At 37.2% G+C, this 24864-nt stretch overlaps 1 protein-coding gene across 1 annotated transcript in view; it reads right to left on the bottom strand.

Moving 5' to 3' along the window:
- Nucleotides 1-24864, bottom strand: part of LOC121426122 (sushi, von Willebrand factor type A, EGF and pentraxin domain-containing protein 1-like) — an 80430-nt gene that overhangs the window by 20006 nt on the left and 35560 nt on the right. Inside the window, 14 exon segments of the mRNA XM_041622289.1 lie at nt 10287-10487; nt 11261-11449; nt 12661-12849; nt 13617-13735; nt 14610-14745; nt 15386-15583; nt 16451-16639; nt 17073-17297; nt 18524-18692; nt 20227-20330; nt 21909-22118; nt 22415-22621; nt 23020-23214; nt 24054-24242. Of these exon segments, the coding sequence (XP_041478223.1) occupies nt 10287-10487; nt 11261-11449; nt 12661-12849; nt 13617-13735; nt 14610-14745; nt 15386-15583; nt 16451-16639; nt 17073-17297; nt 18524-18692; nt 20227-20330; nt 21909-22118; nt 22415-22621; nt 23020-23214; nt 24054-24242 (2520 nt within the window).

The raw sequence follows: 24864 nt of genomic DNA, 5'->3' as shown, positions 1-24864 counted from the left end.
CGCTTTCTCGCAAACGGAAGCTGCGTAAGACAGGCAATGAGGAGATCAACCACAAGGTTTACGAGTGGTTTGAAGGCGCTATAGACCGTATGATACCAGTAAATGGACCGATGTTGCAACAAAAAGCAGTGGAGATAGCGAGGGAGCTTGGTATAGCGGAGTTCAAGGGATCAAACGGATGGTTGGAATCGTTCCGAAGGCGGCATAGTATCTCCTTCGGGAAAGCAAAGGGATTGGAAGGAGACAGCCCGGCCAGTGCCTTAATGATTCCAAAGAAATCTTCGCTTTTGGAAAAAGGTTCCCTTGGAAGCAATGGAGAAACTTTGTCAAAAGAGCTCCCACAAATGATAGTTGGGGAATATATGAAGAAGGATACATGTACGTCTGAAAGTTCTCTGCAAGCAGGGGCGATAGACGGAAATGATAGCCCTAAACTTTTGGCGATGTTACTGAAGAAGAAGGGAAATGATTGGTGTAAAATCAAACAGGACGACACTGCCGGGCCAGAGAAAGGTCAGAATGAGAAGAATGAAGAAGAGAAGAAAGACAATGAGGACAAGAAAGACAAGGAGGAAAAGGAGACTTCGAGCAATCTCAAGTTTAAGTCCATCCATCACGTTGCTGAAGCACTGAGGGAAATGAAAATCTTCTTTGCTACCAACAACTATTCTCATCTTCTCGATAGCTGTTTGGATCTTGAGGAGCAGGTTACGCTGGAAAGCATTGCAAGGAAAGAGGCAGAGGAGAAGGCTACGGTCCTTGATCACCTACACCCCTTGGACACCCGCCCCTCGTCCAACATGGATCCCACTTAACATTTGGAGCTACATACAGGGCATGGACCTGGCCATGGAGGACTATCTATTATTACTGGGGATGCTGTGACAATGCTCAGCACCCCAGTAACAATACAATAATCCTCCATGGACTGGTCCCTGATGCAGGGGCTGTGGAATGGTTTTGAAAGTCAGGTGGGGGTGACTATGCAAAGTATTACAATTAGTCATTTTTAGATTTATGTGCATTGATTTTATGAACATTTGGGGGCACCCCCCCCCCCTTCCACGGCCCCTGACTTGTACATGTATGCAGAGGGATATTGACACTCAACCTTCAATTCATTCTTAATTTCAGCTGATTTACAAGTATAATTGTCAAAGGGAAAGTTCACCCTGATGTCGATTGGTTAAAATTTATACAAGTTGAAAATAAAATATATATTGGTGAGATTTGGTGAAAATCTATTAAAGAATATAGCGATTAATTTTTTCATAGGTTTTACCTTGTGATGTCACATTCATTTTCTAAGAATTGAAAATGATTATATCATATCATCAGACCTATCATCTCTTTATCTCCTTAGAAAGATGAACTTGTTGGTTAACAAAATCTATTAAAATGGGAATTCATGGAATTCAGCACCTGCTTGCAGATGGTGTCACTAATTCAAAACTAAGAAAAATCATACATTAACTTTATTTTCTTTTATGGATTTTCCTCACACCTTCACTAGCATTTTTCACAATTTTGTCAACTTTTTGTTAAAACATCTGTATTGGTCAGAGTGAACTTCCCCTTTAAATCCTTGGTTAGCATTTCAAACAATTATCTCTGTGCATATATTTAATATATCTTTCTTATATACATGAGGGGCACTAACGTAAATGTTTTTGACTTATTTTGATAATTCTGATTAATTATCAAAGTAAACAGCTTGGCATACACCATAAAAGAGCTTTAAAGAGTTTAATACATAAAATTTGATGCTAAACACTTAGACCAAATTTCCAGAAGAAGCAAAATGATGGATGTTAACCTTTGCCCTAAAAAAGGGAGTTCACACAAAAAGGTTAATTTGCAAAAATACCATAAAAATAATTAAAAATATTGATGAAGAATTGAGAAAAATTCATCCACTTAGATTAAGAATTTTATTTTTATTCTAGGTTTTTGATTTGTGACGTCATATACGCCCCATATATTATGTAATATATAATATTCCTAAGTTTCAATTTGTAATGGTTCATGATGTCTTTTCTTTCTTTCAAGAGTGGGTGTGAAATAATTTTTTGATATACTGAAGGTAAAATAAATAAAAATATATCTTTTGGAGAAAATTACATCTGGTTGTTCTTTATAATACATGGTATATGGCGAAGCTGCTCGCATATGAAATTGTGAATAAATAAAATAGAATTCTAAAGGCCTTTTACATCTTTGATGGATTTTCTTAACTCTTCAATGAAATTTTAAAATATATTTTTCTGCTAATCGTCTGCTATTTACAATATAGAATTTTTGTCAGGGTAAACTTTCATTTTTTCAATAAACAAAATGCTAAAAAGAAAAGAATGATACCAAGATCTTTAAACTTGAGAGAAAACATTTCATGAAATCCATTCAAATGTGAGCAGCAGCTGAGAATAGAATTGTGTTGAGAATGTTCCATCATACATGCTGTTTGGGCAAAGTCTGTTGATGTGTGCAAATTATGCAAAACAGTGGAAACAGATAGGCTTTTAAAAAATCATTTATGGCCATTTGAAAGGCCAGTTTAGGCAAAATCTGTTTCATTTGTTTGCAAAGCTTGACATTTTTAAATGAATAGACTTTTTAATGCAAAATTCATTGATATTAGTATTACTCTCATTAATCAATGCTTTAAAAAAATACTGCAATAAATCATCAAATTTTGGCAAGTGATTTTATAAAACATCAAAATTTAACCAACGGTTTTGTAAAACACCAAGTTAATATTCATCATTATCCATTTTTAACACCAGTGACATTTTATTGAGCATAAGAAGCCTGGAATTGTATGTTAAATGCAATAATACCACAGCAATTCTTCTAAATTTGTTGGGGGATAATGCTTGTAATTACTACTTCACAACAGTTCTACTGATATATCATTCATGGGATGGGTTTGTTGTTCCAATCCAACTGTTTCATTATGTTGTTTATACAGTAATGCATCTCTCATTCAAGAATACCACATGAGTCTACACTTTTTCCTAAAATTGGAAGTACTAGTTGATGTAGACGTAGATGTACAACAAAATGCACTAAAATGTGAAGACCAACCTTAGGAGTCATTATTAAATAAAAAAAGAAACAATATTATAGAGAATTCATGCCTGGATTTGTTTTAATATACACAGTGGTTTATAAAAACAAAAGCCAAGTCACATTTATGAGAGAGCTAATGATAAGAATACTGAAATAATTCAATTAATGCAGATTAGGCAATAAGGACCCTCTTGGCATAATCACAATAACTTGCAACACTGGCAATTTGAAATGTTTTGGCGGAAGAAACAAACTTGTATTATGAGGAAAAAACAAAATATTTAGTAAGATATCTAGCAAATGCAAAAGAATAGCAAAACTGTGAATTCATCAACTCACTTTTTTTGCATATCATCCCTGTTGTGCATATAAATAATGTTTTATGGAAATACATGAAAGCAAAAACTGTAATGTCACACCTTTTTTATTTAACATCCAATTTTTCATGTAAAATTTTCAGCAATATAAATCATATGGTTTGATTTTTTTCTTTTTATTTCATTCGACTTTTTTATTCTAATTAAAAGTGACTGAGAATACTGGCTAGCACATGCTACATGTATATCCAAGACATTTGTAATGTTGATTGTAACTGTAAGAAGAGGTTTATTAAAAATCTTCTTGAAACTCAAGATGTGCAATAAAGAAAGAGAAAGAAAATTGGGCAAGGGAAAATATGACAAAGTGGACTTGCGGGAGAGGAATAGAAGAAATGGGAGGAAGAGAATAGAGAGTATTGAAAGGTCCAAGGTCCCATCTTACAAAGAGTTATGTTGATCTGATCAACCTCTCTTCTATGGAAATCCACAATGGTCATAATATTTTCTACAACAAATAAAAAATGTCCTTTGCAAACAAAGAGAAACACACTGAATTTCCAAGAAAACAATGCATGATTATACATCATAGTTTAACAAACATGCATAATAGATATTGACGTTGTTGGCTTTCCATAGTTGTGATTGATCTGATCAATCGCAACTCTTTGCACGACGGGGCCCTGATGGAAAGGAGTGATGTGGAAGAAGGGAAAAGGAGTGAAAAAAGTATAATATTAAAGAAAAGGAGGGAGAGGGGTGAATACAGCAGATGAGGGGAAAAGAAGCAAAGGAAGGGAAAGAAATAGAGGACAAAGAAAGGTAGAGATAAAAACAAGTGAATACGAAAAATTGTGCAAAGGAGCATTAATATAAAAGAGAAGGAAGTAGAGAAATGTAGAGGGAAGGTAAAGATATGGATAGCGGAAGAAGTATGATGAGAGAATAGTGAAATAGGATAGACAGAAAACTGGATGGAGAGAATGGAAAAGAAAGGAAGGTATAGAATAGTCTAATAGAGGATAAAGGTAAAGATGGAAATGAGTGCAGAAGTTTCTCCTTCCCACCATCCCCCCCCTCACTGTCTCTCCTTTTCTATCTGTCCCTTCATCTCTGCAATATATTCCACTTCCAATGCTATCTCTCTTTCCTCAATGCTCTAAATTCATATCCTCCCTCTCTCTCCCGCATCTGCCTTGCCCTATAAATCTCATGTCCTTTTCTCTTAACCCTATCTAGGCCGGGCTATTTTGGGAGTTCATATGGCCAGGGGGGCCAAGCCCCCCCTTGAGATCTCAGCCGTCGACCACGTGATCGTGCCAAAATCTGGCACGCGAGTTGCCTAGGACATAATCTACAAGATTGTATAGTAATTTATTTCATGTGAATCGCTATTTAGTGATTATGCTAATTAATGCATAATTAGTATCGAAATCATACTTTTTCCTCTAACTCCCTAAATAAAGCTCCAAATGTACTCATTTTTGGTAGAGAAACTCTTTGTGATGTACTTAGCAAGTGTACATGACAAAAATTGTGATATCAAGTAATTTTCTTATGTATTATATTGTTTTTTGCAATTTCTAATGTATTTCTTTATTTTCTTGACCTTTTGTTTTCATTGTTTTTTTCAATGAAATTTGTTGAGGACTCTTCCTTGATCACAAAATACATAAAATAAATACATTTAGACCAGCAAAACTTGAAATAATCATACACTTATGAATTTTTGTTGAAAACACAATTTGCATTGACTTTGTACATGAAATCACGTTTTAGAGCAATTTTTGGTCTGACATGCACTTACATAATGTTGCGTAATTTCGGAACCACATACCCGGAAGACGCAAAATTTGTCTCAAAAGTTGCGCAAGACTTAAAAGGAAAAAGTCAGCGAGCAACGCCGTCAAAAAAATTCGCACGGCGAAAATATCTGGCGATTCGTTGAGCAGCCTAGAAAGGGTTAAGTATAAAGCTCAAGCTCCTTCAATACCCTGCTTTCTCTCCTTAAAGGACAAGTCCACCCCAACAAAAACTTGATTTGAATAAAAAGAGAAAAATTCAACAAGCATAACACTAAAAATTTCATCAAAATCGGATGTAAAATAAGAAAGTTATGGCATTTTAAAGTTTCGCTTATTTTCAACAAAATAGTTATATGAACGAGCCAGTTACATCCAAATGAGAGAGTTGATGACATCACTCACTCACTATTTCTTTGGTATTTTATTATATAAAATATTAAATATTTTTATTTTCTCGTCATTGTCATGTGAAATGAAAATTCATTCCTCCCTGAACATGTGGAATTCCATTATTTTAACATTTTGTGCTTTAGGCAATGAAGTCTTAATCATCAAATTCGTAAAAATTGAAATATTGTATAATTCAAACAATAAAAAACAAAAGAAATAGTGAGTGAGTGACGTCATCGACTCTCTCATTTGGATGTAACTGGCTCGTTCATATAACTCATCATCATCATCATATCAGCCATGTTCAGCCCACTGCAGGGCGAAGGCCTCCTCAAGTTGGTGCCAAAGGTGCTTGTCTTGTGCTGACGCAATCCAATTTATACCAATGAATTTTGTGAGCTCGTCACTCCATCTCAATTTCTGTCTACCCCGATTTCGTGATCCTAGCCATGGTCTCCATTCTGTGATGCGCTTGGTCCACCTATTATCATGTGATCTTGCAAGGTGGCCAGCCCATCTCCATTTCATTGATTTAATTGCTTTGATTATGTCTATTACTTTAGTCTGGTTCCTAATCCATTGTATGGTTTTCCTATCGCGTTTTGATATCCCTAGCATTATACGTTCCATACTGTGTTGAGTGGTTTTTAATTTCTGTTCCATTTTCTTTGTTACAGACCAGGTTTCGGAACCATAGGTCATTGCCGGTATAACACATTGATTAAAGACTTTTCTTTTAAGGCAAATTGGCATATTGCTCTTCATAATGTCATTGAAATTCCCAAAAGCGATCCATCCAGCTCTTGTCCTCCTTTTAACTTCTTCCAGTTGTTCATGATCCATTCTGACATGTTGCCCAAGGTAGATATAATGATCTACTCTCTCGATTTCAGAATTATCCATTATGATTCTTTGCTCCGTAGCAAATTTGTTGAACATTACTTTTGTCTTTTTCATGTTGATCTTCAGCCCTACTTTGTTACTTTCAGTGTTGAGATCGTTAAGCATATTTTCTAGCTTGAGGCCATCATCAGTGATTAGAATGATATCATCGGCAAACCTTAGGTGATGGAGACACTCGCCATCAATGTTTAGCCCTGTACTTTCCCAGTCTATTTTACGTATTATTTCCTCCAGTTCATATAACTATTTCCTCCAGTTCATATAACTATTTTGTTGAAAATAAGCGAAACTTTGAAATGTCGTAACTTTCTTATTTTACATCCGATTTTGATGAAATTTTCAGCATTGTGCTTGTCTGATTTTTCTCTCTTGATTCAAATCAACATTTTTCTGAGGTGGACTTGACTTTTAACAATATAAAAATGATGCATAGTGCATCGGTAGGTTTTGTGAGCATAAGGTAACTATGGAACTGTTAAACCCACGATGTGCAGCTGAGTGGGTTTAGACTAGTTTTCATAGCTACCGCATTGCTCACTAGTCAAACCGATGCACAAACAAACCTGTGTATCATTTGCTTTATAGAATGGTGGAATTCTTTGGTGAAAAATCAATGTTTTTTACAACCATACATAATTAAGTAATTACCGACGCATGGCTAGCCATGCATTGGTAATTACTTATGCATGGTTGCCATTCTATAACAATCCCTTAACCTTCACCTATCCTGTTGAATGTGATTTAATTTGAATTGCTTGGTTAAGATTTTTTTAAACACATGGCAGCTAAAAAGCTTATATCGATGGAATTTATGTACCCTAATATTATATTAAATGAAGTATAATAAAAAAAATGTAATGATATTGTACAAAGTTTCATCATATACATTGACATAAAACAAAAAAGAGTGATTACAAATAATAATAAAGGAGATCTACATTTTAAAGAAAGAGAATAACTGACAAGAAAAGGCAAGGAGTGAATGGATATAGAGCACTAAGAAAACAGAGAATAAAATATATTGTAGGAAGAACCAAGACTAAGTAGAACAGTAAGACACCGTTCTCAATATACTTTTTGAAACTAATTTACTAGAAATCGGTTCAGGAAACCACTTTGGAACATCGCTTTGCTAGCATTCCCATTTGATCAGGGCAAAGTGATTTTTAAAACCACTTCATGAAAAGTGACCTTTTGCTATAGGAACCAGTTTAACAAGGAAAAGCGAGCGAGGTGGTTTTCAGAACTTGTTTGGAAGATTGCTTCCTAGACCACTTCGACTGTCCTCATTACAAGTTAAACAAGTTCCCACTAAAATAGTTTTAGGGTGTTAATGAGAACGGGGTTCAAAAAAATAACAAAATGATAGGCTAAGACAATGAGAAAATCATGGCATAGGTATAATTAAATATCAAATACATTAAAAGCAATTTCACCTCAAATAAAATAGGATTAATTCAAACATCATTCTTGGACTTGGAATAAAAAGAGCTGGCAAATACAAAGAAAATATCTTACCCTTATTCATGGAAGGAACAAGAGATAAGCAGATCCACTCTTTTCAACTCAATAAGAAACAGTTGGCTTGGGAAATACATGTAGTACATACGTGTCCCACACGCTTTAAAGAAATCTTACACCAGCTCAAACAATCAAATAGGTTATAATAAGGATGCCATACCTACATGTGAATTTTACAATTTGGCATCTACTCCAAAATAAAGGCTTTCAATCATTCATTGTTTTTAGTACTCGTTTAGTAAATTCAAAACTCCAATAAAAAGATACCTACATGTATCAATCACATTTTCAGGAAATTAGCAAAATGCGATTTGCTCCAAATCGGATCACTGATCAATTGTAAGGTGTGCAGTGGCCTTAACAATAAATCTACTTCTCAGACAGTCTAATACCACATGGACTAAACCCATTGCTGCTTGGTCTACACTTCACATGATCTCATATCCACTTAGTCTAATCATCATTGGTCTAATGTCCAGATGGTCTAGTATCATTTTCATATTTCGTATACTTTGTCAAATGAAATCATATAGACTAAGTGGTGTAAGACAAGAGATACTAAACAAAATTGGTATAGCCCAACTGATAACTAGACAAAACGGCAAATGGGATAAATGGTAATTAGACTAAATAGTAAGTAGACAGACTGGCTGTACATGGACAAACTAGGATTACACCAAATAGGAATACCGGTACAAAAATGGTCTGAAGATCAACCAACTGGCAATTCACCCTCTAGATGGGATACTTTCCATGTGCTTGGTCCAAGTGCTTTTTAAATATCTTTGTTGGTTCCTCAAGGTTCTCTACTGCCACCATCTTGTGTATTGATAATGATGTCATGATTTACATTCATTTTGCCTTAATTAGCACAAAATTATGATTAATTAAACTCAAATTCTTCTGATTCAAAACTACACATTTTTGTTTATTTCAACAAGATCCATTTCACAAGGGTTGCATACATAAACAATATCAACTAATATACTTGTACATGTTAATGCCACACATTCCATATTGACAGCAAATATCATAACAAGTGAAATGCCTCTGGCCGTCTCACCTGCATCACGCAGTTCAACATAGTGCTGACTTTGAAAACTACTATAACTCGCACAAGATGTTCAGTGATACTTGGTTACTCTTATTTGCACGTTTTATGAACTAGACCAATACACTTACAGAGATACGATGGTAATTCAACAAATACCCCCAATGTGGCCAAAGTTCATTGACCTCACATGACCTTCGACCTTGATCATGTGACCTGAAACTTGCACAGGACATTCAGTGATACTTGATTACTCTTATGTCCAAGTTTCAAAAGTCAGATCAATAAACTTGCAAAGTTATGATGGTAATTCAACAGATACCCCCATTATGGCCAAAGTTCATTGACCTTTGACCTTGGTCATGTGACCTAAAATGCGCACAGGATGTTCAGTGATACTTGATTACTCTTATGTCCAAGTTTTATGAACTAGACCAACATACTTTCAAAGTTATGATGGTAATTCAACAAATACCCCCAATTCGGCCAAAGTTCATTGACCCTAAATGACCTTTGACCTTGATCATGTGACCTGAAACTTGCACAGGATGTTCAGTGATACTTGATTACTATTATGTCCAAGTTTCATGAATCAGATCCAAAAACTTTTAAAGTTTTGATAGTAATTCAACAGATACACCCAAATCGGCCAAAGTTCATTGACCCTAAATGACCTTTGACCTTGGTCATGTGACGTGAAACTCATGCAGGATGATTGGTGATACTTGATTAAGCTTATGTCCAAGTTTAATGAACCACTCCATATATTTTCTAAGTTATGATGACATTTCAAAAACTTAACCTCAGGTTAAGATTTCGATGTTGATTCCCCTAACATGGTCTAAGTTCATTGACCCTAAATGACCTTTGACCTTGGTCATGTGACATGAAACTCTTATAGGATGTTCAGTAATACTTCATTAACCTTATGGCCAAGTTTCATGAACTAGGTCCATATACTTTCTAAGTTATGATGTCATTTCAAAAACTTAACCTCAGGTTAAGATTTGATGTTGACGCCGCCGCCGTCGGAAAAGCGGCGCCTATAGTCTCACTCTGCTATGCAGGTGAGACAAAAAGCACATCTTCAAGGTACGTTTCTTATCATCATCATTTTTCAAGATCAAAACAGTGGATTGACTAGTAAATTCTACAATTGCATTAGGCTTTTCTGAGGTACCTCATGGTTTCAGTAAGCAATGGATTAAGTGTAAAAAAGCAATGTCTTACCTATACACTGGGCCTCGCCTATGTCTTTAGTCCAGGTTTGGTTCCCAGAGCACATGATCTCTCTAAGACTGGAAGGGCTTATCTCAAACCCTGTAGTCCTGCATGCAAGGTTACATGTATCCTCAAAGCATGGGTCCGATAGACAAGATTCAGGTTCGATCGATATCTTTGACGTCTCCACAAGAGCTGGACAGGATTTACCTTCAATAAACAGGTAACAAGGAAGAGTGAGTGTATATTATTCAGGATTGTAGATATTTAAGTTAGAATGTGCTTGTTTCATTTTTGTAATTCAGCTAATATGCTTTCATAATCAAGAAAATTAACCTCGAACAACAACTTCATCATCATTCACATCATAATCATAGTCAACACCATCATCACTATCATCATTATCACAATCATCATCATCAACAACAGAATCTTCATGATGATTATCGTGATCATCATCATCATTTGAGACGAGAGATAAAAGAACAGATGTAGATGCAGAAGTATAGAGGGAAATAGAGAGATTGAAAGAGGAAGATATGAGGAGAGTTAAACTAGAAAGACAGACAAGGCAGATAGTGGACTTACGACTGTGTGTGAAAGAGAGAAAGATATTAGAGAGACACCGAGGAAGAAACAGGCATAGAGACATATGAAGAGAATCAAAAAGATAGAGAGAGAGATGGAAAGTGAAAGATATGAGCCGAGAAAAAAACAGATAGATAGAGGACTTACAACTGTATGTGAGAGACACGAGGTTTAAGGAGAGAGACTAATATACAAATAAGACATGAAGACAGATGGAGAGAAGTAGAAAACAGCAAGAGATATACAGAGATGGGAATTAAAACTCTGTTTGAGAGCTAGAGGGTCACATACAAAATTGAAGAGAGACTGGGAAAGATTGAAAAAGATATACCAAGAGGAGAAAAGGACAAAGATAGAAAGACAGAGAGAGAGAGAGATAAAGAGAGAAGACTTACGATTGCAGGTAAAATCAGTGCTGCTCCATGTTCTATCGGCCTGACACCTCTTCGCTCTATCCCCTTCCCCATCGTAACCAAATGGACAGTGGAATGTACACACTGACCCGTAAGGAACACTCTCCCCTAGTTGACCACACCCGGTCAGTGTGGCCGGATCATCAACGACCAGCACTGGACATGTCCGTACTTGAAATGGAGAAAATAAAGAAAAAAAAAAATATTTCATTCAAATATTTTTCCACGGATTGGAAGGCAAATCTCTCTGAAACAAAACCCAAAGAACTTGGAAATGTCTTTCATGTGCATAAACTTCATAGTACATGTAACTGAAGTTACTATTGAACTTCAGTTATGACAGAAAATGAAATATTCTGGTGGACCAGTCTGCTACAAGTTGATACCTCAGTTGGTAGAGAAGTAGTTTCACAATCTGGTGACACAAAACCCAAAGAACTTTTAAATTTCTTTCACGTGCATAAACTTTATAGTAACTGAAGTTACTATTGAACTTCAGTTATGACAGAAAATGAAATATTCTGGCAGACCAGTCTGCTACAAATTGATAGCTCAACTGGTAGAGAAGTAGTTTCAAAATCTTGTGACACAAGTCAAATTCCCACTTAGTGAGCTTAATCCATCTGGTAAGGCATTTATCCTCACTGCTAGGTCACTGCCAGACAAAATCTCAAGCCTTTGGTCCTCTAATTGCTTGCTTACAATTATTTTTGCTTTATTAAGGCGACCGCACACCTTACGACTGGTATGCAACTCAATTTTTGAATAAAACGTAATATAAATTGATGCTGATATTGAGACTTGGAATATCTTACTTTGTAATGTTCTTAACCATCGTACAAATACCCATGTTCAAATCTGTGACTATGCTATCATCCTTAGAATAAAAACAAAAAATTAATATCTAGTCATAATGACGTCATAGCAGTTGTACGGTAGGCTACGATTTGAAATCAATTTGGCATTTACTCCACAATAAAGGCTTACAATCTTACAAAAAGGTTATATTAGTATTCTTTGAATTAGTTGTAATCAAATAAAATGATATGTTCCATTCACATTTTCAGAATATGAGCAAAATGTGATTTGTTCCAAAATCGGATCATTAACAGACGCAAGGTGTGCGGTATCCTTTAGCAATCAGGTATACAATAATAAGCACCACCACAAAGAAAAACTTTCAACTCAATTACAAAATATCTTAAATAAGAAATACATGTACCACACTGGAATGAGAAAAAAAGAGGAAAAATAGCCAATTATAACCTCCCTACATCTGTATAAACCTAAATCTCAATTCAATCAGACAGACATGCAAGTTTCTAACTCCTCTATTTTCACTGATCACACAAGATACATGTATGATACTAAATGATACTCACTCTGACAAACTGGTCTGTCATGATTCCATACTGGGACAGTGTCAGGTGACAGATCACATGACAGAGTATCTTGCCCAATCAAGTCATAACCTACGTCGCAAGAGAAATGACATTCAGAGCCATGGAAGGGATCAGGACATCCTGCTACACTCCCATGGAGAGGAGGTTGTTGAGGGGCACATCTGTACACTGAAGGAATGATAAAATTTAGCCTGTACTGTGAAAATTCTAATTTAAGCTAAATACATACATGTATACATGTGGTTAAAGCAACAATGCTTTCATGAGAAATTAAGTCTTCAAATTCAGGGTTAATTGTCAACATATCATTAAAGATCTGTGTCTTGTTCGTCTACATCTACATAAACCTGACCATGTGAAACCATGCCGTCTTAAGCTGAAAAATGACTACACTAAAGATCACGGATACAGATCTGGCACATGTAAGAGATTGTATTTATTGCATTGAAAAAGACATGACACTTGGCCTTAATGCCATGCTTATTTTGTCACATTCCCAGCAATTACACATTTTATACCAGAATTATTTGGCAGATTTTTGTCCATATAGGCAAAAGACGACTTGGGTGGCCATTTCATTGGATTGCGCTTTGAGCTCATTTTCAGATTGTTACCACAGCTGGCATTTATCTTCATATATTCTAAACTTAAATTTTAACTCATACTCATTCTGTATCAACTATCTAGAAGAATAATTTCAGTCATTATACACCACTAAAAACAATGGACATTTAATGAATTTATTTAATCACTGGAACTATGGCACAGCTGTACATATATAACAAAGTCAAATCTTAAAAAAGTACTATTTTTCTTCTTCTTTGATGGATTCTCATCAAATCTTACCATTTACATTTTTTTATTATTATTGAAACACTTATATCAAGAGGGTGAACTTCCCTTTAAAACTTTTGAAAAGTGATAAACTGACTGACCTTGAACTGTTATGACTACATCACATCTGGACGATAATCCACTGGAGTCTGTTGCTAGGTAACCAATAGTTGTATCACCTTCTTCAAAGGTGCTCCCTGGGCCATGATCAGGAACTAGCCTGTCAGGAGAAAGGAATATAAATTCCAAACATTATTTGTATGTCCCTAGAAGGGTGGAATGAGTTCAAGGTGGCAACCGAAGAAGACATGGAAGAAGCAAGTGGTGGAGGAGAGTAGGAGGGTTAATAATAATAATAATAAAAGCTGGATTTATAAAGCGCTTTTTGCCCGAGGATACAAAGCGCTGCTATTATTACCCCAGCTTTACCTCGAGCTACCATCACCGGCACTTGGTGCATTCAAGGAAATAATCCTGCTGGGTACCCATTCACCGTACCTGGGTTGAGTGCAGCACAGTGTGGATAAATTTCTTGCTGAAGGAAAATACGCCATGGCTAGGATTCAACCCACGACCCTCTGTTTGAAAGGCGAGGGTCAGAACCACTAGACCATGGCGCGCCCACACCTCTCTGTGAGGGTGAGGTAGGGTTGAGGGAGGAGGATGCATGGAATAGAGTAAAATGATGGAAGGAGTGGTGAGGGTGATCTCAGTTGATTCCATGACAATTGCTCCAGCGACGAGTGGAAACTCTGCACGATAAGCCGATAAAATCTAACCTACAAAATCAAATAAACCGTTAAAGCCTTATCTTTACATTATTCCAAACCAAGAACTCTAATAGAATCTTAACTCCCATCTTTTATGCCCTCTGAGATATTAAGACCAGAGAAAATGCCGCAGGAGCATATGTCGTGTCACCTCTCTGTGAGGGTAGGGTAAATCCGTAGAAAGTACAGTTTTCTATTGATGTCCTTTTTAATGCCCTCTCATGCACCATTAAATTGCCCTATCAAAAATGGCCTTGCCCTGTTAAAAAATGGCTGTGCCCCTTTGAATTCTTAATACAAGCCCTGTCAGGGTCGTATTATTACCTTGTGAGATTGACTAGGCCAGAATTATCGATTGGAATTGGTTCCTCAAAGTCTACCATAGCCTCCAGAGTCCCTGGTTGAGCAGTTAGTGTGACCTCATGAGGGCAAGGTCCCCTGAATGATGGGGGCTGGATGTCTGATGAATGCACAAAAAACAATATGTTGTAATTTCAAAAATTCAGGAGGTTGTGCATGCATGTGTGTTGGCGATTTAGTCAAACAATTTTTCTATAAAGCTCCCAGGGGGCCGTTTCACAAAGCTGTTCGTAAGTTAGGAGCGACTTGAAGAGCGACTGGTGATCCTTTCTTATGTGCTAACACATCGCCAATGAACATTTTGGTGTATACCATTTACAAATAAAATGATCACCAGTCGTTCTTAAAGTCGCTCTTAACTTACATGTACGAACAGCTTTATGAAATACCCACCTGGTCTCTTTCAAGGCTATGGACCCCTTACCACATAGCAAGGCAAGAAACAGCATTTGCTGATAGGGTGTTCGGTCCTAAGAGTGGTAAATAAATAAATAGATAAATACAATTTAAAAAGATAAGTTAATAAATACATGTACCTGTAAGTAAAACATGGTATTCTGGCTAGCTTGTTGAAGGAATGTTTTACATAAATAAAAAAAAATACATGCTCCCAAATGTGCTTATCTATGTAGAAGACTGTTCATGCTGTAGCTAGAAGAAAAACAAAGAAGAGGAATACATAGACGAAAAAGAAAAAGAGGAAGAAGGAAGAAGAAGAGACTGAGACTACAAGAACTTACCTTTGCAGTATGGTACGACATCATGATTCCACACCCCATCGGTGCTACAGGCAAGAGCACTCGGACCCTGTATCTGGTAACCCGCATCACACGCGAATTCACACCTGGTATTAAATCGTACAGTATCCGATGACTCGCACTCGGGTGGGTTCACACTCCCATGGTCAATATCAAATGATGCAGGACAGGTCTTTGTAACTGCATTTTCAACAAATATGAACGAGGCCTGGAGTTTCTTTAATCACATACATAATCACCATTTAATTTTTTTATTCAGTGATATTGCAGGCCAAATCAGGCAAATAATCATTTTTGTCATTTCGGAGGGAGGGGGAATTTTCACAACATACAGCCTAAATCTGCTTCTTTTGATAAGCTCTAACATTGCAGTAAATGGGGATTTTCCAGGGCTATTTAATATTATTCCCAGGGCTCTCTTATTAAAGCATTTCAGCGACAAAATCACCGCGAGTCCCCACATATCCTTTTTTCCCCTGGGCCTTTATGCAAAAGAGTCTTGACTTCTTTCCTACATGTACATATTCTGAAGTTCTGTTTGACCCAGGCTATGATGAAGCAGTGTGTGAAAATAATGGGAAGCTAAAAGTGTCCGTAATTTTGTTTACAGTATATGTTTCTGATGCTTATTATGCCTCTTTCAACTCTTACCACATGGTCTAACAGGGCATAGAGAACAATGAGCAACATACAAACGGAAGTTGTGTGTTTCAGAGATAATTTCACAAATCTTAATTTGCTTGCTGATGATCTCAGCAAGTACATGAATAAAAGCGATGTATCTATCACGCAGAAATCATAAAAAGGCTTCATTGCAGAGGCTCATATTTATCACATACAATCAAAACAGTGGATGACTGTGAAAGCAGGAAAACTACTACTGACTAAGACACATTGCATGTAGAACTAACTATAAAGGCACTACAAAGCCACTGTGAATCTTGAATGGCGCAATAAAGGCGCTAGCGCATCCTTCACACTGTCTTTCCTTCCTGCAGAATTCTGCTCCGATCAGGAATAGAGTTTGATAAATGTGGCTACACCAACCTGTGCATTGAAGATCTTGTCCACTCCATGTCTCATCAGCCTGGCAGGTCCGAGTGACAGACTCAACTCCAGAGGGCGTGCTATACCCAGGTTGACAGTGAAAATGACAGGTTGTTTGATAAGAGACCTTGGGCCTGGAGCAGTCTTCAGTGAATCCATTGATGACAGCAGGAACTGTGCAGTTTTTCACTGTGAAAATTACCATTCAAATAAAATTGCTATTTTTACATGATGCAGATAATCTAAAGTCTGGTTTACATATCTTACAGGGAAAGCCATCATTTATGTAGCCTATGTGTAACTCAATCAGCAATAGATCGCCAGCAGTGGCCATTTGACAAGAAAGTTGGTATTCAAAGTCTTTGGAACGTAGGATTTGATGGTATGGTAAGAGATATTTTTATAGGCCATGTAATAGAAGTAAAGAACTCTAAACATACTGTAAGGAGTATAAAAAAAATATTATTATTCATGACATGTTTGTTGATGCTTAGTCCAAACCATTTTGAGCCTGACCAAAATGTTTTTCACTCAAGTACTATAAAACCATTTGCAGTTATGTATCAGTAAATGAGTAAAGGTGAAATAAAATAATAATGCTGTACAATAACTATACCCTCACCATTGCATATCTCATTCTGCCCTGTCCAGTAGCCGATTGGTGATGTGTCAGTGAGCCTCTGGCAAACTCTGTCAATATGATCCGTGTCTGATGAGAGTCGGTAACCTGCCTCACATGACACTCGACAGTCTGCTCCAAAGATGGGTCCATCTTCACATCGACCATTCCCGGACAGGAGAGCTACTGAACCATGCTCAGGGAGCGGAACGGGTGCACATCTTGACACTGGTTATTAACAGAGTAGGGAGATAAGGTTTGTACGGTGCATCAAAAAAAAAGGAAACCAAGACTCCAAAGTCTTTTTTCTTCAAAGACAAATGAATTATGAAATTTCATTTACATAATCATTTAATTCAATCATTTCTCTTTATTTTGAGCTAATAGAAGGCAAACACTTCACACATTGATGAGCAAGATGAGATTGAAATTTTATTGTCAAAATCATGTTGAGCAGAAAAATTGGACATGATTGGTTCGTGATACGACGAACGGGCTTATTCGACGGTTGGCTCATTAGCATTTCTTTGTGTATTTTTTGTTAAGATTCTCACACTGATCCCTGAAATGAGAAAGGAGTCAGATTCACATGTGAGTTTCTGATATGCCTCAATATTTATTGTTTGTAATCTGCCATGCGTGAATGATTTGCTAAGCTGTTGATTTCCAATTAGTGATGAGATTCCACTCTCGCAATTAGTATCAAATTTATAATAAACACATATTTAATAACTGTGAAATCTATCTTTGAAAACGGGTTTCCTTTTTTGTGGGATGCACTGTATTTTTTATTTAGAAAACACATCTCTGCAGCAGTATCAAACCCAAGATAGGAAATATTTTATTTTAACCACAAACTTTTCTTCAGGGTGAACATCCCCTTTAATGCTTTTTTATGCATATATAAAACAGATCTGTTGCTCGGATAGCACCAAGAACGTCTTTGGACAATATATGCACTCTAAAAATCTACCATGTTTTCATTTATGAGTAGAAATTTTCATTGGCGCAATTTTAGTTCCCAAAACAAAGGCCACTAGTCGTCGTAGCATCACAAGCAACTTACAAACAGCCTATTGACACACACACACACACCAGTGCTTATTAAACTCGAAACTTGATAATATTGATAATGTAAAAAGCCTTAAATTTCAATATTGAGGGGGGGGCAATTCTTTTTTAGCGCACATTTCTAGAGGAATTACTCCCTGCCAGTAACCAATAAACTCACCTGGGTTGATTTCAGCACATTGTGGATCAATTCCTGTTGGATGAAATGATGCCATGGCTGGAATTCAATCCAACGACCCTCTGTTTCAAAGTCCGGAGACTAATCCACTGAGTCATATCGCTACACTTTGTCAACAACCAGTTTGTCTAGTAAACCATTTTCGTGTAAATGTCATTTAGCCCTCATTCCATGGCCCCACCCCCTCGCCTATTCCATATCTCACCTGCTATTTCAATGTCAAAGGAGCATGTAGCAGAGTGTCCCGCAAGGTCCGTCCCTCTGTATGTAACCCTGTGAGTTCCTTCCACAAGGACGTTTGGTTTGGAAGACCCTACCTCTACCGAGTCTATTGCGTATAGGGTAGCAGGTAAAGGGGCACCTCGATCAGTACCCTGGATAGGATTACAGAAATTACAACCCAGCTTACATGGTGAATTACTCATCGGTATACAACTACCGAGACAAAAAAACAACATTTGGACCAGGTAAATGTGAAATAGCCCCTCTTATACAACTCCAAAGAATGTTCTGTGATCTGATTGGCCCAAATTGGGTCACATGATATTCAGCGAATTGCACTATTGCATCCAAAATGCACTATCCTGCACTCTGACGTCATACCAAAAGTACTATCCTGCACTCTGATGTCAGAGTGCAGGATAGTGCGAGGTATGGAATTATCTATAATTATCTAGAATTTAGATGAAATATAGCATTCGCGGCAACTCAGTAACATGGGGGAGGAGGGGGTTGTATAAAACAAACAATGCACGCATTCTTGTGCATAGAGGACTTAAATAATGAACTCGGTGCTCGACTCGCCAAATGGATATACATGTACCGTACTCGGTCCTGCGGACCTCGGTGCGGTATATATCAATTGGCTCTTCTCGCACATCGTTTATCGTGCTTACGTGCATTATTTGTATATTAAGGGTACATTGCAAGTTAGTCTTCCCCCCTCTTCTTCCACTTTCCGCTAGGTCTTCTCCCACACAGTCTAATCACACATGTACTTCATCTACAAGTAGCTTGTCTACTATCATCATTTAAACCATTTACCATTCAGTCTACTTCCTAATTTAGTATATGTTTTCCAACATCTACTTGGTCAAACACCATATAATTTGTTTTTTCTTCTTGCCGAAATCATATATGTATGTTTGCTAGTGTTTGTTGATACTGTGTCTACATTTTTACTCAATGTTGTTATCATACACTGAATTTTAATTTTATTTATTGGGAACTACTATTCTCAAGTTTTTTTATACACTTTTCTGTAGTTGCCATTTTTCTTTAATATAATTTGCCATTCCTGTACACATTGAATAGACATCATTTTTTATGCTGAGAGAAAATGAATAAAATTAAACTGAACTGTAGTTTATACAATGTATGATTAATTGCAATGTTTATCAACAATATTTTCATTCTAAAAGTGAAAAGTAATAAGTAGACAAAATGGAAACTAGACCAACTGGGCTTTAGACTAAAAGGGTTAGCCTAAGTGGTTACTATACCAAGTGTACAGTACATGTATATCAAGTTGAAATTAGACCAAACTGATATAAGACCAAGTGGGTGTAGCCCAAGTGCTATCATACTATCTGAGGTGGACGCCAACCGTTTGTAGACCAAAAAACTATAAATCTATGGGTGACTGAATAAAAATAACCAGCATTCAAATATGAAAATCATACCAGCAGTCAGAATAATAAAAAAATGCCAATCTAAAACAAATATATGCATTATATATATATGTATTTCATCTTCCATCATAGAACCATTTTTGTACATTTATACATGTAGGAAGATTTATATAGACATCCATATATACATGTATTTTTGTTCATTAATTCACAGTTATTCTCATTGTCACAAAAGTGAGTTATGTTGTTCTGTTTGTAACATTCAACATACTCTTACCATGACTGGTTCCCATTCACTCCACAGTATTGGAGCACTAGAACTGTCTTCCCCGGCAAAAAGACGCTTGTTGAATGGGCACACAAAAACAGGAGGTGTGGTGTCTGAGGATTGGATACACATAATATTATATTGATAGTGTGAGGAGAACTTATGTACATGTAATATCCAATGTTACATAATGAGGAAATATTGATGATGCTGATGATGTTGATGGTGGTGGTGAAAATGTTGGTAGTGGTGATGACTATAGTGATGATGGTCATGAGGATGATGATGATGACGATGATTATGATGATGATGGTCATGGTGATGATGGTGATGATGATGGTGGTTATGATGATGATCATCATCATGATCATGTTGGCGATATTGGTGATGATAGTGTTGGTGACGATGACGACGATGATAATGGTGACAATGATGATGGGTATGATGATAATGATGATGATGATGATTATAATGATGGTCATGATGATGATGGTCATGATGACGACTATGATAACAGTGATGGCGGTGATGACGATGATGATGTCAGTAACGATGATGACAATGATCATGATCATGTTGGTGATAGTGGTGATGATTTTGTTGTGATGATGATGATGATGATAATGGTGATAAGGATGATGATAATGACGACATGAAGCTCATGTAATAATAATGACGATGATGATGAACTATGATTGATGAAGATGCTGTGTCAGTGATGATGAATTGTTTAGAAGGAGTGGAGGTCTCTGTGTGTCATTACAGTCTAAAGATTACCCCCTTTTTCCTTGAAATAATCTACAATGTACACTTACACAGAGAGTTGTTTACAAACTCAACAAAATAATAATCATAATGATATACACCATTCACATCTAGCACTTTCTGTAATGTTTTCACTTCTAGGTGCTGCTTACTTTTACAACAGCTTTAGCAAGGCTACCCTGATCAGGTGATCAAGCATTCAAGGAATTCCTTTCTACTGGGTACCAATTTACTACACCTGGGGCCAATTTTCATAAAGCTATTTGTAAGTTCTTTACGAGAAACTTAAAGAACGACTGGTGATACTTTCTTATGCACTAAACCATTGTCAATGATGTATACCATTAGCGCATAAGAAAGGATCACCAGTCGTTCTAAAAGTCGCTCTTAATTTACGAACAGCATTATGAGACGGCTCCCTGGGTGGTGAGTGGCAATATAGATAAACCTTTCCAAATCAAATGAGTACTGCTGTGGGGTTCGAACCAGTGACCTTACATTTTATTCCCCAAATCACATTTGACAAAGAATCTGTTGGCCATATTATCTGTCGGTCATCTCATTGTTAATATATGGTATTTACAAAAGTAACAAACTGAAGAGAAATAGTGACCATTACAAAGAATATGTTGGCCATTGCCCTGTCTGACTATGGTATTTACAAAAAGAAACAACAGAAAAAGTGACATTGACAAAGAGTCTGTTAGCAATCTGATTGTCCATCTATGGTATTTACAAAACGAATCATACTTAACAGAAACAGTCACTGTGACAAAGATCTGTTGGCAATTGTCTGTCTATGGTATTTACAGACAGAAACAAACTCAAGAGAAATCATCATCTTAACAAAACATCGGTTGACCATTCCACTGTCCACCTATGGTATGTACAGAAGGAACAAAATAAAAAGAAAGAAATACAGTCACCTTGACAAATGATCTGTTGCCCATCCCACTGTCCATCTGCCTGACAGACTGTGGTAGATGACCCTCCGGTCTGACTGAAACCTTGAGAACACACCATGCTACAGGTTGAGCTGTACTTCTGTCTCTCGTCTACTCCCTGCGATGAACCTTGGTACAGGCATCCAGTCACTCGACCGTTGCTGGGTGTGGCAGGGGCGGGGCAGGTCACAACTGAAAGGATAATATGATTTTCGTGATTTTTATTTTATTACTGAGGGGTCTAGGGCATGGTGGGAATATGGTTCATGACACTGCAGGGGCATAGAAATATTGTAATGAGAGGTACGAAGGCAAGACATTAACACTGTCATTGTTACAATTATTGTCGTTACCATCATTATCATAATCATATTTGGTATTATCATGCAAAATTATTATGAATATTGCCCTCATCAATCCTATAGTTTCCGTAATCATCCAACAATTTAATACCAGCCTTATAGTTTTCATCATTATTAATCACTCACTTATGCAGGTGAGATCAGGTCCCGTCCAGACCCCGTCCCCATCACCGTTACCGTCATCTGAACAGGTTCTTTGAACGGGCGTGGCCGGTAGGTACCCCGTACCGCAGGCCAGGGTGCATACTGTTCCATAATTCTCCCGGGAGGAGGAGCATCCGCGCTTCTCACCGTTGACTGGAGGAGACAGATCACTCCCGGCACAGGTAATCACTGGCAAAAATCAGATATCAAAGATGAATAATTTTTTCTCTCACTCTTATTCTAAATCTGCATGATTCAATCCAGTTAATTTGTACCTACTTAGAAACATTTCGATCCAAACAGATTTGTATGTATGCATGCATGCTATATATATATGCCATACAATTATGCCCCACTGTAATATACCATAAGTTTAAGTAATCCACCCCCCCCCCCCATATAAAAGAGAAAAAATGGTCACTGGTCCACATTCTTACTAGATAACATGTATTTCAATGGTTGATCAATTCAAGGTTTTATTTAAACCATCCTCTCTCTTAGTCCATAGGATTGATATTTGAATAAAGATAAAATTAAAGAAAATAAAATGTATTAGGGACAACCGGTCTGATAGTACATGTACGTACAGTGACACGTTGGTGCTGCTTGACTCCAGGTTCGATCATGTTGACAAGTGAGGGCAGCATTTCCTGAGAGATAGTACCCTTCACTGCAGGAGAACCGACACTGATTGCCAGAAGGGACCTGATCACCAGTGGGGCAGGCCTGGCTGGTTATGATCTGAAGAGCGGTGGTAAGCACTGGCTTCCTGCAGTATATCCCTTGATGAACGAATCAAGAAAGTTTGAAATTAGCCATACATTTTAATCAAACTTTAACATTAAAATGCTTATTTCTATTGAATAAGTAGGTTTGCTACAAACATTTAATAAAAATAAATAATAATAACTGGATGTATATAGTGCTTTTTGCCTGAGGATACAAACTGCTTGTTATTATTACCCCCTGCTTTAGCTTGAGCTACCCTTACCGGCATTCAGTGCATGCAAGGAATGAATCTGACCAGGTACCCATTCACCTCACCTGGGTCGAGTGCAGCACAGTGTGCTGACCCTCTGTTTGAAAGGCGAGAGTCAGAACCACTAGACCGAAACTAGACCACGACGCACCCACACATTGCGATACATAAGATGATTGAATTGGGTCATATAATAAACAGATTTTAAATAATGCATATCACATTCCTTATTCATGTAATATTTCTATGATTCATAACACACAAAACCTCTATTAGTGTTTCAATGCCCATCACAGTGTATAACTACATAGAATGTTCAGAATTCATCAGAAGAAGTAAAGGATGCCAACATCTGGTAGGAAAGCAGCAAATATAATACTGATAACAGTATTAATATTTTTATAAAACAAACTGAATTTTTCTAAGGCAGCAAAGGAAAGAAATGCCATTCCATAACAGACACATCTCTCGTCATCAAATGAAGCAGTATCATCAAAGACCATATAACTTATTTGACATGACCATTGGGCTGGAGCATAATTATCCCCCACTCCCTGTTACTTTATGAAAGTAACCTGTTAAATTATTTCATATATAAATCATTACTTACCTCAACGAGGAAAAATAAATCATAGTACTCACTTGTGCAAGTGGGTGTTGAGCCGACCCAGAATGCATCAGTACTTCCTGCTTGGGCACTGCACTGCTGAGCACCGTTGCTTATCTCGTAGCCGATGTCACACGCAACGTTGCACCTGGAGCCATAGTTCCTCGAGCAATCTCCTACAATTCTGCCATGACTAGGTGCAACCAAGGTAGGGCATTGAAGAACTAGGAAGCAAGAAAGAATGAAATGTGTCATAGGGATATTGAATCTTGTGGGCAATATCCTACATTCCTACCATGGCTAGGAGCAACCTAGCCAGGAACATTGAAGGACTACATGTATGAAGTGAAACAGAATCTGGATATTACACTACGTGGGCAATGTCCCGCCATGACTAGGTGCAACCTAGCCAGGGGCATTGAAGAACAAGGAAGCGAGAAAGAATGAAATGTGTATTAGATGTACAACCTTGTGGGCAATCTCCTACGATTCCTACCAAAACTAGGAGCAACCAAGCAAGGGACATTGAAGGACTACAAAGCGAAATAGAATATGGATATTACACTTTGTGGGCAATGTCACGCCATGACTAGGTACAACCAAGCTAGGGCATTGAAGAACTAGGAAGAGAGATAGAATGAAACGTTTCATATAGATGTACAACCTTCTGGGCCACCTCCTACGATTCTACCATGACTATAGGTGCAACCAAGCTAGGTCACTGAAGAGGTCGGAAGGGAGAAAGAATTAAAGGTGTCAAAGGATGTTAATCTTGGTGGGCAATCTCCTACGACCCTACCATGTCTACAAGCAGCAAAGCTAGGAATTGAAGAGCTAGGAAGTGAA

The sequence above is a fragment of the Lytechinus variegatus genome, chromosome 13 (assembly GCF_018143015.1).
Source record: "Lytechinus variegatus isolate NC3 chromosome 13, Lvar_3.0, whole genome shotgun sequence".
NCBI classification, from domain to species: domain Eukaryota; kingdom Metazoa; phylum Echinodermata; class Echinoidea; order Temnopleuroida; family Toxopneustidae; genus Lytechinus; species Lytechinus variegatus.
Note: the sequence above shows the minus strand (reverse complement) of the source record. Positions and strands in the feature narration are given on the sequence as shown.